Consider the following 17,361-nt stretch of genomic DNA (forward strand, 5'->3'; position numbering starts at 1 on the left):
ATGGTTAAGTGATTAATATAGACAGCTGGGAAACTGCTAAAAATTAAGAGCATCATCTGTGGGAGACAATGCCAGACCAAGGGGTGTGTGTTGTCTGGAGGCCCACAAACACCCTGGAAAGATACCTGAGAACTGTCTCTCAGGAAGAGTTGATAGATGTGCTAAAGAGCAGAACAGGGCCCTCAAGATTTCAAAGAGCGATAATGATGTATTTTAAGTTAAATAAAAGAAAAAAAAACAACACATATCTCCTTTTCCAAATGTTGTGGTTTGATGTTGAAAAGCAGGGAGACCAATTAAGATCCATTCCCCTGCTAATATATCGGAGATGGCAATTATTAACCTAAGAACATGAATGTGACTGAACCAGTCTGTTCCTACAGCCATAAGCTTCACACTGTATACCCTTAGTGCTATTGTAATTCCAGAAAATATCAATATAGAATAAAAAGGTAAATGTATAAAATGTAAAAATTAAATGTGCTAGCACAGTGTTTCATGTGGAGGTGATATGGAATATCTCTAGGAGGTGAAAAATAGAATCTGAATGAATTACTTTTAAATGCATACCAAGAAGCTCTCTGTATTGTTGCATTTTTTAATTAGATGAAAATAAATGAATTGAAAAGATGAAAGGAACTTGTGTAACATCTCACTTCAAAGGGCAGCTCCACTGCTGAGGAGTGTTTAAAAAAAAAAAGGAAAAAGAAAAGAAAAGCAGCTTATTCCAGAAATATGCTCTCTTGGTGGATTTGGTTTCACTTTTACTTGCTTTAGAAACTTAGGAATGACTTCTGCTCATTTAACCTAAATGGAGTCATTACCCCGGTGTAAAGGAGAGTTGGAAGCTGGCTGACAGTGATGTTCTGTTCCACGCTCCTTCATTGCACTTTGCACTGACTCAGCAGTGCTCTCAAATGAGCAGAATTATTTTTGACCTTGTTATGGGATTTTTATCAAAGTTTCAAAGCTCCGAGCTGTGTTCTGGATGGAAATTGCACGTGTGCATTAGCTCTTTGTCTGGATTTACTTTGTCTGCACAAATGAATTGAAAAATACCAGCTGAACCTCTCAGCTGCTTGCTTAGCTAGTTAGCCTTCCCAGAATCCAGAGGGAAGTGCTCCCACCTACGACACTTAAAAGCTGTGCTTTGTATACTTCCAATACACAGAATAGGTCATGTTATGCAAGATATCTCAGCACCTCAGCGTTGATTTTAGGACCCTTTTGTATTCCTGACTTAAGTCAGTGTGCTGTCCAACTCCGGAGTTATATTTGCATCTTCCACCAAATTTTACTCGTAAGTCTTCTCTTTAAACATCAGGTTTTTTTTTTTAACCTTTAAGCACTTTATTTCAAATAACAGCTGTCCAGGTCATGACTCCTGTCATCATATTTATCTGAAGCTGACAGGCTAATGAGAGGACAAATTCAAACTGGCCAAGTTGTCACAGTTTCCTTCCTTGTTTTAGTTGCCCTGAAGTGTGGGATGGTGGCTTTAGAGAATAACATTTCTAATGCAGAAGCCTAACAGAAGATGTCACAACAACCAATTGAACAAGGATTCAAAGGAAGATTAGCCTATCTCTATCACTAGGAAAATCCTCAAGATGGGACCTCTCTCTGTAAGCAATAGTTTTCTCTCGTGACTCAGAAAAAATGGCTGCTTCCAGAACCAGAGGTCTTGTGTAACTTGGAAAAGAAGAGCAGCTCATCAGCTTCATAGCTCCTTGATAGAACTAGGCAGGCTGCTGTGGTTTTTATTATGCCACAAGCTGTTTAACCAGTTTGTCACATAGCAGGTTGGTGTCAAATGTTATCAGCTTTTCACAAACACAGTCAGCTACACAATTGATCTCATCCCAAATGTGATTAAGTGGGATCAATTATAATAAGAACTAAATAAGAGAGGTAGGCTTGTAGTTTATTGGGTTGATATTCTGCAGTGTTAGCCTTTGTAAGTATCCCTTATATATGATCAGCTGCAGAACCTTTATTACTTCAGGAAATGGCTTCTGGACCAGCATTCAAATGAACTTCATCCTAAACTGGTTATTCTAGCACTGGAACTGCTGTTGAATGAGGAAAGAATTTATGTGAAGCATCAGTTGCATCAAACAGAAAAGTAGCCTTCTGAACACAATGTTTTGCAATGTGAGGAACATTTGCTCTCAATCCTAAGTACAGTTAAATATCCTGTGAAAGAGCTCTGTGACCTAAGAGGGGAGTAGCTACCCTTCATAACATGATGTTTTGCTGTGGTAGTAAGTATAATTGCTATAACACTTAAGGCTTAATTTGATAAATATCAGAATTTATAGATTTTCTAAATACAGAATATAGAGATGATTCCTCTAGATTTCTCTGAGAATAATGCAAAATTATCCATTCAATAGCTGGAAGCAGGGGGATGAAAGCATTACATAAAATCGCACATCAGGGGTTCAGTCAATCTGAAGAATATATGTGAGAGTCAAGTGCACTGAAAGTAGTGTAAACATACATGTTATAAGAATAATGAAATATTAGTTCTTTCTTTATCAGAAAAGAAAAGCTGGTAATGTAGAAATGGAGAGGGCCATACGAACATACAAAACACAAGAGAGGAATTTTGCAAAATAGTCCATATCTAAATTGTAAAAAGGGAGACTTGCCTGTATCTTCGAGCAAATCTTTTTAGCATTATTTTCAGCTATTTTATGGCTTTTGGTTCTTGCAATGCAGCTCTTAGCAGGCAATATTTTTGTGATTCAGAAAGAATGAATAACTTGCGTCTGATAAAACAACACAGGATGTTTATACTGCCACAATGATTGTACTGTTCTGGAGCATAATATTTGACCAAAAACTCATTAACTGTGTTTGCTTTCTTTTTTCTAACCAAAAAGAGATTCCTAAGCTCTGGTGTATTTTTATGAAAATCTTGAAGATCTTAGACCAGTGATACATGCATCTCTTCTATTGCACATGGATGTGCTGCAGTTGTCTGCTGAGTTAATAATCACATCTAATGAACAGAAATCCAATTGTCATTTTACTTTTTGCTATAGGTAAGACACAGAGGCTTTTGTAGATCTAGGCTGATACCTTTGTTGGTCTTTCAGTTCTGATAATGATAAGGTTGTTGAGGGTTGTGCAGTCATTTTGATGGTCTCAGTGCCAGTGTCTCTGCTCTGGTCTTTTGTTCCCAGTGTTTTATTTTGTTTGTAGGCCATTTCCAGTAACTGAGCAGGGCAGATCACTTTGCCCTCACTGATCTGTTCTGTAATCTCTCCTTGGCAGCCATGTGGGATTGCTGCAGCCAGTGGAAATTTTTCATGTTTTTCTGCATTTAATTCCAAAAGCACTGTTAGCCTCTGCCTTATCTCTTCTACCTCCTCCCGCAATTTTTCTGGCTTTTTGGATAGAGTATTGGTTCCCTCACATACTAGTCCACAAGTATCTGTGAAAATATTCTTGCTGTTAGGTTTCTTTCACATCAGAAGTGGCCATTTAAAATGTAATTGCTGACAACCAGCAAGGCTTCTTCCCTGACTTTCAGGAGCAATAGAATTTGCTAATAATTATTGCTAGGCTAGACTTAGAAATTCTTAAGAAGGATTCTTTTGCCTATGTTTTGTTGAAATATGCAAGCATATGTCTTCTTTTGGGCCATTCATCCTTGTAACAGTTGATCACCTTTCTCTTATCTCTGAGTTTATAATTATTTGCTGCCTGTATTCATCTTACTTCATTCCAGATGAACATAGTACCAATTGTACACAATACTCCTGCATTATTATTTTGTGCAGAACTTTACTAAATATTTGTTTAAGCTTTTTATGTTCTTTACCTGACAGTGTCACTTGCAGTGTTTAAATTATTTGATAACTATAGAAAAATTAAATAGAAAATAAGTAAGAAAAATCACTGTTGAAGTGAAAGCTATTATGCTCTTCTATTGAGGTTTATTTCATTACAGAAAAAGCATTTGAAGCTTGTAATTTTTAACCTTCGAGCCTTTTCACAATATATATTTAATTGTGGCACCAAAGCTTTTTACATGCATTATGAAAAATGATACATACAGAAAAACAAAGTAATCGCCTGTTTTCTTGTTTGTTATGTGTGCATGTAAAGTCTTTCTGCCCAAGAGCACCTTTGTTGTGCTCCATATCCTCCAGTAATTTTTCAATGTGAATATCATCAGCCTTTTCTGAGACAGATTCAAGGAACAGCAGGTTCCTGGGAAGGTCTCATCCTCATAGTCAGAATTCAGTTTTAGACTTCACCCATGAGAATTGGGGTTGTTGCTGGTGGATTAATTTCCAGCATTAACTGTTACGGCTTTGCAGATAGCTCCCTCTTTTTGAGAGACTTGCTGTGACCCCAGGTTCTGCCTTAGATGGTAATGAAATCTGAACAATTTTTATTTCATCAGTTGTCAGCATTATTCTGCATTCCCCTTTTTGGTGAAGCAAACTGAATGGCTAATCCATAAAGCTCCTTGTGGACTGTGTTGCATACAAAGACTTAACAAATATTTTGATGCCTGATATGGTGTCTCTTCTGCCCCTTGAAATCCTCTTGGGTACTACTTCCTGAATAAATGCCCACCTCAGAGCTACACCTTCTCCTTTTGAACTGTGGCTGCAGTAAGTTATCAAATCTGTTTTCATTTGGTGTTTTCTTTAAAAAAAGTTGGTATGGGATGCACCCTTGTATAGCACTTTTGTTATACATCAGTTACTAATTTCTGGGAGGAGCATGTGGAGGGAGATTTGTTGGTGATCTTCCACTTTGTTCCAGGTAAGGAAGGTCTCTTCTTCCTTTCTAACTCAACTGTCCTAGATAGGACAGTTATAGGACAGATAGTCCTCTGACTTCAGAGTGGGGCATACACAAGGTCTCCATCTGTCTCCTCACCTATTCCTGACATGGTCTGAAGTTGTTAGAAAACAACTTAGGACCTTATGACGTAAGACATAACTGTTACCCATTACTCTAGAAATCCAAACCCCAGCAGTAGCCCACACAGGGGTAAAATCACTTTCTGTGTGCAAGCAACTGTTCATGTGATCCTCTAGCTTTGAAGAGTATTTTTTTTGCTTCACAGGACACTGCAAGGCTGGAAGATTGATCCCTAAGGGAAGAGTTCCCACTCTGTGAGTTAGATTTGCTGAGTATAAAATAATAACTCTCAAAATAGATTAAAATGAATTTTAGCTGCATGATTTGTTTACTGTGCTCATTTGTTCCATTCTTTAGGTTTGAAGACGGCACAGTCTCTTTTCTTGATATCATTGCTTTGAAACATGGATTTGATGTTCTGGAAAAACTCACAGGTCAGTTAACATAACTCTAACACTGAAGAGTGAAGTTCCAGATTTAGACTCAGGGCACAAGTCTGTTCGTATTTCCTATGGCTGTAGCTTAACTGTTTTTTCTAGATACATTATCCATGTTCATCAGTGTGAAGATCAGACTTAAGTGCTTACTTAGATCTTGGGTATTGTGTTATTTGAGCCTGGTTTGGAAAAAAACAGAACACGCACACTGTTCTCCACATACACAAATGCAAGGCTTGAGGACATTGAGCACATCTAGTCTGCCTCACACTCACAAAAATGCAACAAGAAAGTAGCTGAGGTGCATCTTATTGAGACTTGATGCAGTAAGAGTTCCTGCTGTGTGTGTGGACGAAGCAACTTGAGGAATCAAAAAAGAGAGTTTAGAGTACATCCCAAAGCTTTTTATTAAGTAGGAAATATAGTCCCACTGTCCTGGTAGCTATCTTCAAACATTGAGCTTTTCAGACTGCAGCTTTTCACAGCAGTTAAGTTATGTCTGTACTTTGACACATGTTAGTGGAAAGCAGCATTATGTTGCCAGGTTTGTTGTTTTGGGTTTTTTTTTCTCATTTTGTTCTCTATTTGATATAACTTAGCACTGTAAGTCTTCAGGAAATTGTCAGAAAAGCACATTGTTGTGAAATTGTGGTGAAGTTCCTGCCTCTCAGGGTGCAAAGTGAAAGGGAAATTCTGACTGGGCATAAAGTAATCATTTTTTAGGATGAGGGTAGTGCTCAGAGAGGCTGGAGCAAGTGCTCAGAGAGGCTATCAAATCTCCATCCTTACAGATGTTCAGAATCTGACTGGGTTTGGCCCTGAACAATCTGATCTAGCTTTAAAGATAACCCTGGTTTGAGCTGCATGACCTCAAAAAGTCAAACCTAAATTTGTCTATGATTTTGTAACTACCAAAGACTAATGCCTCCTTCCATTCTGAGGTTGCTATAAGGCAGGCTGGGGCATATTGAGCTGTGAAGAGTGGAAGACAGACCTTTCTGCTTAGGTTACATTCTTACTGCTTAGGACACATTCAATCTGTGGCTATGTGCTGAACTAAGCACATTTGAGATTTATAAACAAGCTCATAGCCTGCCATCTTGATCTGGCCTTGGTTTATGGAATGGAAATTCTTCAGTCACACTAACTTTGGGAAGCTAGTGCCAACCTGGCAAAGATCTCTTCGCAGTGGACTTTCCTGGGAAGATTGTTTCCATGACATATCTACTGTGACTTCATCTCCCCAGGCAAAAGGCAGGTGGCCTGGGATAACAGGCCAGTGCAGGCTTTCTAGCTTGCTAGGGAGTCTCATGGCTTTGAAGCTCTTTTCAGTGACTCCCACTGTTTGAGTATCTTTGAAGCCCTTAATATGTATGTAATGCTGAAGTCCCAAATGAACCTTTGAGCTGATCTTGATGCCAGCAGCTGTATCTGAAAGGCGATGCTCCTGTGCCTTGTTGATTTCAGGGTAGACTGCTGCTTGGCTGGCTCAGGATGCCAAATGCAGAGTCTCTCTGGGAATGCTGCCATGGGGCTGTGATTCTCCTGAAAGATGCAGATGACTCCAGGCTAGGGAAGCTTGCACCACTGGCTGTGCAGGGGGCTGGCACCATGATGTGCTTCCATATGTGCAGTGTGCCAGCTTAACAAAACATGTTCCTAAAATATGTGTTTCATACTCAGGTATGTGCACAGTTAATGTGTAATGTCTGAACCACCTTTCTCTGGTGCACTCCTGTATAAAGGCATAAAGTGCATCATGATGTAGAAGACACCTGAGTCCAGAGAAACACTATGTACTTTTCAGGCTGGTATAATTTCTGCTAGTGTCTGTGGAGGTTTATTGTCAGGATTTATCTGAAGGATTCTAGTATGTTCTTCCTTGTAGGGCAAGACTTCTGTGAGGAGTGTTCTGTTGAGATGCTTGAGGTCTTGCTCCTGTGGAAATCAATAGTAGTTTTCATCCACTTCAACAGGAGTCTGGCTGAGCCCCAACAAGGACGATATTTTGCTTTATGATGCTTTGTGTAGAGACCAGGGATTAGAAACCATCCTTTAGTATATATTCTGAGGAAAGTGTAGTCTTAAATAAACATGTTCCCTTGTGAAGAGGGCTACCTGCTTTGGTTCTATGTGTAGCAGCATTGCCTGCCATAACGGGAACGTTGATAATAGCATCTCTTCCATTGCGTTGCCCATCTGCCTAAACCTTCTGTTGGTACCTATTTCAGCTAAACAATTGAAAAATCTCTGCATCCTAGAATGAGGGGAGTACTTATCCTTGAACTCAAATAAAGTGGATAGCAGTGGATGAAAGTGTAGAACAGAGGCATGAAAAATAGCATGTTGAGACCTTTAAGTCTTTATTACTGCTTTTAATTTGCCTTCTGACGTGTAGCAGTGATGAAAATCTAAGGCAGCTGAAGTAGCTTAGAATAACCTGTCAGAGGCATTGTCCACAAAATTGTTATGTGGGTGGGCTTTAATTCTGGGCTTGATTCATTTATTCCTTATGGGTGGTTGGTTGGAGATTTTTTTTTTAAACTAGCTTGAAGCAATAACTTTCTGTCTTCAGTATTGATTAAGTTTTTTTTATTTCTTTAACAATCATCAATACACAGGCCTAACGGGTTCATATAGCAAAGCATATGCATTTATACTACTCTGAAAAGTATATGGTGAATTGTTATGTTTACTCATTATTAAAAAATGCAATTGACTGTATCAGCTCCATACCAGTATGGTTGAATAAAATAACTGCAAGGCTTTTTATGGCACTGTTTACCACACTGAAAAGAGCTATGGACTGCTGTCTTCTGGGTGCTAGAACACTTCTGTAGATGTGGTGAGAAGTTTAGTAAGTTTATCAAAGCAATTATGTCTGTTGTCTTATGTATAACAACATGTCTTAGATTAGAAGAGACATTTTTCTAAATTTTGCAGAGTATTTTGATTAGTGTATTTTAGCTACTGTAATAAACTTTACTTTTCCTGGTGTTCCTTTATTGCACAGCTTGGATTTCCCTAGAAAGCAAGCTTTTTTAAAGCTGAAAGTTGCTATGTAAAAAAACATGTAAATTTCATGTTTTCAGATTTAGAATCCTTTCAAAAAAGGAAAAAAATATAGAAATATTTCATTTTTCAGTTTTAAAATTTATTTTTTCCAAAATGCTGAAATATAGAAAGGTAGAGACAGATGAGAAAAATATACAACCTGAAAGAGTAAGTGAGAAGAAACCTTTATTGAGGAGAAATTTGAAAAATAAAAAAAATAATAATAATTGTTTTGTAAAATATTTCAATTTCAGAACAACTGCACTGCTAACCTTAACCTTTAGCTGGTATGCATTTTTATTAGCAAATTTTTATCAGTTTTACAAAGTATACTAAGGTACATAACTTATGAGTATATTAGAAGGGTTGTTTCTATGAAGTCTGTTCAGGAAATACTAATTCTCTTCACAAGAAAATATAATATGTATTAGAAGAAAAGTTAAGACCTGGAGTAACTCTCCTAAGACTAATGAATTAAAAGTCCTTTTTAAATTAACTGGATGCTTCACTGGTTTTTGAAGAATAAAGGTTGTGCTGGTTTTCATAACGGCAATTATACCACACAACAACCAAAGTGAAATACAGTGGCAGAGGCAAAACGATGAGGCTAACTTTGATTTTTAACTTGTCTTTGGGACTTTTAAGTTGTGTTTTACCCTATTATAATTTTTACCATCCTCTGTTACGTCAAGGACTGGTTGCAGCCAGTGATGGGACGTTGAGCAAGCTGAGTTTAGTGGTACTGCACAGATTCTCATGTATGTTATGCAAGTCATACAGTTTAAGGCCAGAAAAGAATTTTCTTCTCAGTCAGATTGGCAGGGATTACTGGGATTTCTTCTCCTGTGTGGAGTTTTTGACTGTATCCTGCCATCGTCAGGGCATGTCACATAAATTTGAATCATGCTTTTGATGCTGTGAAATGTACTGCTTCCATCCTTGCGGCTGCTTTCATTCATAATTTTAATGGATTTGGAATTTTCTTTTAAAAGTCAGAAGATTAAAGATGCTGTTAATAAATGGGTTCTGGCTTGAGATACATAGGTGTGTTGGAAGTGGATCCATTCTGGCTGACTTTTATGAAGTTCTTCATTTTAGGGAGAAAGTCTTCCCTTCGTTTAAGAGAGAAGGAATCATTGATGAAATTTTTACTTTCTTTTGGACAAATGTTTTCAATAAGATGATTTTTAGCATAAAAGAAACCTGGACAATTTATACTAATCTTACCTCCCTGCTTATAATCAACATTTTCTCTAACTGTACTTGTCAGAGAGGTAGGGGTTGTTGGGGTTGTTTTTCTCAGAAAAAATATTTGACGAGTTGATAGTAGGGAGAAGATTCTCTATCCATGCTCTAGATACAAAAATATGGATACACTGAAGAGAGGGCATTTAAATTCTGGCATCAGAAACAAAAGGTTGACTTTTAAATGTGAAGGAAATACTTAAAAGCTTAAAATCCAAAGGTATTCTGATTCCTAGATAATGACACTTCTTGTATGTCTATAGGCAAAAATCTATCCTCTCCTTTCATGGATAGTGAGGTGACTGTTTCTATTTATAAATTTCTGTCCCAAGATAAACTTAGTTTAGAGGACAAACTAGAAAAAAAGTTACTTATTTCTTGCTGCTAGCACATTACATCAGTCCAGGTTTTCTCAGCTTTCTTTTGTGACTTAACTAATGCAAAATAGACATCATTTGTACCACTGAAAGAAGAGAAGAACAGCTAGAGCATGATTTGAAGAGCTTTGAAAAAGTGATTTGCTGGAAGAAATCCTTCCAGGGTTGCCTTTGCATACTTTAATATCTAGAAATAAAAACCGCTTTCCTGTTTGGGTTTTTTTTAAAATGCATTTTCTAATATTAATGTGGATTTCATTCACAAACTTCATAATCTCCAAAGAGGGCTAAAAAATGACCAAAAATGTCAGAGTCATTCCTCAGGCCTGTAGAGATAACGGAGGAAGAGGTAGTACACCACATAAATGTCGTGGATATTCTAATGTAATACAGCTATAGAGAAAAATATGCTTCTTAGGAACTAAAAGAAGGGGAAATTGTCTTTATTATAAGCTGAGCTGATGAAGAAGTACAACACAGCCAACAGAAAATACGCTCTTGGCAAGAGATAGTTGTTCTGTGTTCAGAAAAAAAGAGTTAGCAAGAGCTGCAACAAAAGTATTTGGTGGCATCCAGTGTTGCTACAGGGGAGAGATTTGAAAGTCTTCATGCTTGGGAGACTTCTGGGAAGCCCAAGCTGGGGCAGCTAATAGCTGGAGGATCACCAGAGATGCTCTTGCATCAGCTGTGGCTTGCTGAGGCAAGAAGCAACAGGGAGTGTCCATGTCTAATCTAATACAGACAGGCTTCCCACTCATCCAGCGATAACTGAGCTCTTGAGCTCTGCAGCTTCCGAGAACTTCTCCTTTGGTAGGGCTGTGTCTATTGCAGGTCTCAGATATTAAAGACTACCAGGAGAAATGTGAGGCAATTTTGTTTGGGTGGGCTTTGTGTGTTTCCACATTGTCTTGTTTTAATCACCTAGGAAGCGTTAACCCCACCCTGTTGGTAGCATATGCTGGTTAGTCTTGCCTGTGCCCCCCTTTCCTCTTCCATCCTTCTTGATGTGTCTTGTTTAGTCCCTAGATCAAGAAGAGATTAGTCACAAGTATTGGGTGTCCTACTAGTTACACTTCCATGTTGTAGTTGAAGAATTGCTTCTGAAGTTACTGGAACCTGCAATAAGATATCACAGTATGTGCTTTGCTTTTTCATATGATTTACACACCTTCATCTGACTATTGGTTAAATCATTGCAGAAAATAAAAACAATAAATCAACATACCAAAACCAACCAAATATGGCAAAACAGTAGGAAAAACAGCATTTGCACAGGGACTATGACAACTGCTGAACGTGTTAGTATCCTTAGTCCTGTGTTGCAGGTCACAGTGTTGATTTTAGTAAAGCTAACAGAAATGCTGAAGAACCAGTGGATTTACAAGAACTATTGTCTGGATCCTAAGGAGTGACAAAGTGCACTCCTACATTGGTCATTCCCCGTTACAAGCTTTAAGGCAGGAGTATGGTCATTGTTGTACACTGTTGTCTGTTTTCTGACTCTGATAATTCTTTTTTTTGCCAGCCCTGATTGGTACTTTAAGAATGTGGATGTCTCCATTAAGCTGGAGGAGCTATAAATCAGAGTTTTAAATGAACTGATAAGAGTAGGGTTTGCCAATGTGTTAGTTCTTCCATTTATTTGAGATAGTAGGTGGTGGTCTAACAAGAATCATAAAATCCTGGGCCTGCTCTCTCCCTATCAGTGAAATCAGGAGGCATATACAGTAGTATAAAACTGGGAAAGCAAGATGGGAGAACATTCAGTAAACTAGAGTGATTAATCTGTTTCTATATCTACTGTGTTGAGTTAGTTCGTTATAAACCATTGTGTTCCTAAACAAAGAAGTTCACTTTTTTACAGTGCTACAGCAAATGACTAAGCAACCAGTATATCTTTTTGTATTTCATTGTATGTGGATCCTGTTTATTCCTGACTGAGACTGTGGAGCCTCATCCCTAATCAGATCCTCAATTGAAAAAGGTTTTACTAATGTGAACATGAGCTGTACAGTCTAATTTTCTTGCAATTCTGTGTAGGTTGCTGCACATTACATAATACAAGAAAGGTGTTTTTTCAGCCTTCCATCAGATGATTGCTGTGAAACTAAGCTCTGACCTACTGATGAATCAGAACCTTTACAGCGTTATTACCTGCACTTACTCACTTCCAGATTTCCAACTCAAGGTTGCATTTCAGTGTGAGGATTTAATCTGTGTGGACACCCTTATGAATGCTGCCATTGAAGACAATGGGGCCATGAAAAGAAGAGTTATGTAATGGCCAGGGAGCTAGATGAGGATGTGAGAGACTTGAGTCCTTTTCCTCGACCATGAAATTTACTTGACTTTTATTAAATCACATAGGTACTAATATTCAGGAGCAGGGAGTCAGGTAACTAAATGTGTTTCCAGATCTGTATTTAATCTCTGAGTAAGATCTATCTTGCATTACTGCCAGCACCTACATCTGAAGTGATTATTTAGATTCCCATTGCAATCAGTGGAATAGACAGTACTTCAACAACTTGATCCTTCTAACCTTTTTTGGAAGTTTTGAAGTTACAGCCTGCAATACTAGTTCTTCGCATTGTCTGTTAAGGGAGCTTAGATGTTAGCTTAGCATGGTATAGCACATGACTTTTCCATAACTTTCCTGCTAATTTTCCCTTTGAATCTGAACAGTGAAAGTAGTTGAGGTGAAAGGAGTGTTTTGCATTTTTTACCTTCCCTTAGATCTGTGATTTGTGTTGGTCAGGGCAGACTCTACAGTTCTTGTTTTTGAGATAAACCCTTAGAGCAAAACAGGGAATGGGCTGGGGGAACCCTGAGAATCATGAAGACTCAGCATGAGGTTTTTTCTATTTGAGAAACCTTCGTCTATTACTCCATGAGTGATATCTGATTTGCTATGTATATTCCATCCCTCAAACGCAAGCTTATTCAGATATTTGTTTTCTTTGAGAGGGAAAGGCTCAAAGTCTGACAGCAGACAAACTATCTGGCAAAAGCAAAATAGTTAGTTAGTTAGTTAGTTAGTTAGTTAGTTAGTTAGTTAGTTAGTTAGTTAGTTAGTTAGTTAGTTAGTTAGTTAGTTAGTTAGTTAGTTAGTTAGTTAGTTAGTTAGTTAGTTAGTTAGTTAGTTAGTTAGTTAGTTAGTTAGTTAGTTAGTTAGTTAGTTAGTTAGTTAGTTAGTTAGTTAGATAAATAGATAGATAGATAGATAGATAGATAGATAGATAGATAGATAGATAGATAGATAGATAGATAGATTTTAAAAATCCTGTCTCCAGGATGAGAACATCCTAGTCAAAAAGATGGCTTATGTAAGGTATGTGTATGTACAGCTGATTTCGGAAGGCTGTGATTGTTTTCATTTTCAAGTGACTGGTTAAAGCTGATTAGGAGGAAAGCAAACTCAGTTGGTTCTTTTTCATCAAAAGAAACCATTGTTGGGACTAATTTAATAGGAAAGACCTGCTCAACTGCACACGTGTTTGCTAATGTCTGTAGGTGGAATTAAAAGAATTAAAGAATCAGTATTACAAAATGAGCAAGTAGGTGAGGCACTCTTATGCAACTGTCTTGAAGTACAGCTAAGCACATACAATGTATTTGGAAGGCAAGTTTGAATCAATGGATGGGGCATACGTTTTTTACTGTAGATGTGGAATCTGTTCCCAGTTCTTCCTGAGGTAGCATTGGGAAGTCTGTCACGTTCAATAAATAGTGGGAGAAATTGTTACCAACTACATCAAGAGAGAGTGCATGTGAGACCCAGCTGTTCAAAAAAGTCTGTAGGAATGTTAAAAGCATTCAAGAGTAATGAAGCTCTGATCCTCTGGTTCCTAGACCAATCCAGCATTGCCTACACGTGGCTAAAGGATATCTTGGAAAAGTGCTTCTGTCTGTATTACCTTTCTCTCTAGATAATTTTCTGTGTCAGATATAGTTGAGATCTGAAGAAGACCTAATTTTCAATACGCAATTGTAATTAACATTGCTAAGAGGTAAAAAACTATAAAGTCCTGTGGGACCTTAGATGTCAGAGAACAGAATTGAGGGCTTTTAGGCTTGATTGCAGACCTTCCAAAGACTTTTGGCTGTCTAAATCGATTGATTAGATTTAGGGTTCTTGTTATCTTTGGAATGCCCTTTTAAAATAGGGAAAAAATAAACATCTTGTGCAGTTGTATTCTTAAAACCTGTATAAGAAATACTCAAGAATTATCTCTGTATAATTCCAGCTAGGACAAAATTGAAAGGGATATAGAAAATAAAATTATACATAAATGTATTCAACTGCATTTGAAACATTGTAATATATTGCTAATTAATTTTTGCCACATCATGATGTACTAACAAGGAAATAATATGTTAAATTGTGGATACTAATTTCCTTGACTGATACTTGAGCAGTTTTCTGACCAGCATGCACCTGAAAAATGAACCTTAACAGATCAGTGAAATATGTTTAGCTATATGAAAAACTAGAGCACACTGTGATTAGAGGAAGGATCAGCATTTGTCATTTGTGGAAGAAGGTCTGGCTTGTGTTAGGGATGTGCACTTCAGCCATCCTTCAACAGATCTCAGGGTCCTGTTCTAGTGCATGCTGGATACCATGGCAAGGATTACCTTATTTAATTTATTACATTTTTAATTTCCTAGCTAACTGGATCCAGCTGTTTCAGCCCATCATACAACACAGAGATTTTATGCTAAATCCAAAGGGGCTAAGTTAATGGGAAAGGAAATTTGCATATTGTATAAAACTCTACTTGTTCAGCAGATCCAGATTATATGGTGCTAATCACAAACGCTGGATAGAGTTAATCCTCTTGAAGTCACCCTGGGGTTAAGTCAAATGCTTTACACTCTTTGACACATACCCAGCAATATGTAATCAGGTCTGTTTGACCTCCTCTTCTAATTACGTGTGTGTATTTTAAGCAGATGCTTTTCCAGCCGATCTGCGCCTTTTGGGATCTTTTCTTCATTATTAATCAGAAAGCCATGCTGTATGTTAATGGCAAGTGCCAATTAAGAGAAACTAATATTATTTGCTTAGAAGCTGTGCTTTTGCAAGTAAGACCATTGCCATATAACATACAGATATAAAGAAAATCTAAGAACCTCTGAAAGTTATGCATCAGGGGCATAATTATTCTACCATGTACTGTACTGTTTCAGCCTAAAACTAGAATTTATTCCTCCACATACTGATTTTTTAGTTTACAGAGAAATATTATGTAAAGAATATTCTCTGATGGAACTAGGAATGGACTGCTTGTTTTCACAACAGCTAGAATTTAAGTGATAAAAGTATTTTTTCCCTCAAGACCCTAGTTTTGTAACTTCCATTAAGAATATTAATACATAAATACATAAATTTAGCCTTTTGTGAATTCTTCTTAATATCGGGAGACAAAATAAATACTTAAATAATTAACTTGGGAATATCTGAGTTTTAAGTAAACCTTATTTTTACTGTGACTGTGTAAGAAGAGTCTTCAGAAGTTGCTAGTGGCCTACCTGGTTTTACCCCTGCTCCTCAGCTGAAGGATGAGACTGCCTCTTGGATTTTGCTGAAGTTTGAAGCTTAGTGTGTTCCCTTCAGCGTGTTCAGCAGAGACATCTACTGGCAAAACGTTACAAAGAGTTCTCTGCCTCAGGTCCTACAATGCAATTTCTTACACCTCTGAAGGGAGACATGCTAATAGAGAAATGAGTACTCTGAAGCTTTTAGATGTACTAGAGCATTAAATCTTTAATTTGGGAAGAAGCTTTGAGTAGTCTATCAACAGATACAGAATTAATTAAGCAAAATAAAATTTTCCTGTTGTCTTACTAAGGTTACATCGAGTTGAGCTACTACACTACTTTTAGCGCATACGTATATATCAGAGCCAGTAAAGACAATGAAAGAGTTTATGGTCTGTTGTAGATGAACAGGACTAATTGGAAATCATGTAACAATCACTGTTATTCTCCACTGATTTTGATTCAGTCAATATAGAATGGAAAGAAATTACAGGACATAATCAGAAGAGCTATTCCCCATACGACTGCTTTCATGTCTAGTGCTTGCTCTACACTCGCAGTTTACTTTTCCTATAAACATCTGCCTCATTTGTCACCTTTGCCAAATTTTTGTGGTTCTCAATAGAGCTGTTCCAAATAGGGCTTAGCTACTCTAGCACTAGCTACTCTAGTTGTGGTTTAAACACTTAGAGGCTGACAGTGCTGGAATGAGCAAATGCCTGGAGCTCACACAGATGGAGATATCAGGAAGGCTTATTTGGGCCCAGGTCCTGGAGGAGCCCCCTTGGCATCTGCCTGGCAGCCCTGCCTCTTCTCCATCCTTTATTGCATGCAAAGGGAATCTTAGTAGCAAAGGATGAGGAAAAGGCTGAGGTGCTCAACACCTACTTTGACTCAGTCTTTAGCTGTGGAACTAACTGTTCCATGGATATACAGCCACATGAGCTAGGAGACAGGGAGGAGATGCAGAATGAGGTCATCACAATGAAAGAGGAAGTGGTCAGAGACCTGCTGCAGCACTTAGACACACACAGCTCTATGGGACCGGATGGGCTACATCCAAGGTTGCTGAAAGAGTTGGCAGATGTGATCACCAGCCCACTTTCCATTATTTACCTGAAGTCCTCGCTAACTGGGGAGGTCCCAGGGGACTGGAAGGTAGCAAATGTGACACCCATCTATAAGAAAGTCAGATAGGAGGATATGGGAAATGATAGACCTGTCAGTCTGACCTCAGTACCAGGGAAGGTCATGGAGCAGATTATCTTGAGTGTTATTAGAAGACATATAGAGGATAACCAGGGGATCAGACCCAGTCAGCATGGGTTTATGAAAGGCATTCCCTCATTTTCATCCACATCCTGACTTCCATAAAAAGAAGCCTAGATGAAGGATATCCACTTGTGTGATGCCTTAACTCCAAATGTTACAATTCTGTAACAGCTGGAAAAGTATTTTTGTCAGTTTATCCTTTGCTCTTCCTTTCTCCTCCCTTGATTTCTCCTTTGTTTTTTTCTTTTATCTTTTTACTTTAAAGAGTTTCAAGTACTTTGTTAATTCATCTTACAAATTGTGCTCCACTATACTGAATTTAATACAAAGGTTTGAAATCGATTGGTTTAACTTGATTGTTGCTTGTGGTCTTTTAACCTGTGTGTGTTGTCTCAAGTTGATGCTAAAATTTCCTTTTTTTAATTGTTTTGACCAATAATTGCTACTTTTGGTATTTTATTCATAATATTGATTGAAACCCCAAGACACTAAAATTTCTGCCTTGTTTCTCCTTTTAAAGCATAAAATTCCAAAGCAGTGTG

General features: G+C 37.8%; 1 protein-coding gene across 1 annotated transcript in view; it reads left to right on the forward strand.

Moving 5' to 3' along the window:
- The window catches only part of MOCOS (molybdenum cofactor sulfurase), a 193,375-nt gene that overhangs the window by 93,473 nt on the left and 82,541 nt on the right, over window positions 1-17,361 (forward strand). Inside the window, exon 5 of the mRNA XM_009996536.1 lies at window positions 5,248-5,324. Within this exon, the coding sequence (XP_009994838.1) occupies window positions 5,248-5,324 (77 nt within the window). The remainder of the gene's footprint in view (window positions 1-5,247; window positions 5,325-17,361) is intronic.

This window comes from Chaetura pelagica, unplaced genomic scaffold (genome assembly GCF_000747805.2).
Source record: "Chaetura pelagica isolate M959 unplaced genomic scaffold, ChaPel_1.0 scaffold82, whole genome shotgun sequence".
In the NCBI taxonomy this organism is placed as follows: Eukaryota; Metazoa; Chordata; class Aves; order Apodiformes; family Apodidae; genus Chaetura; species Chaetura pelagica.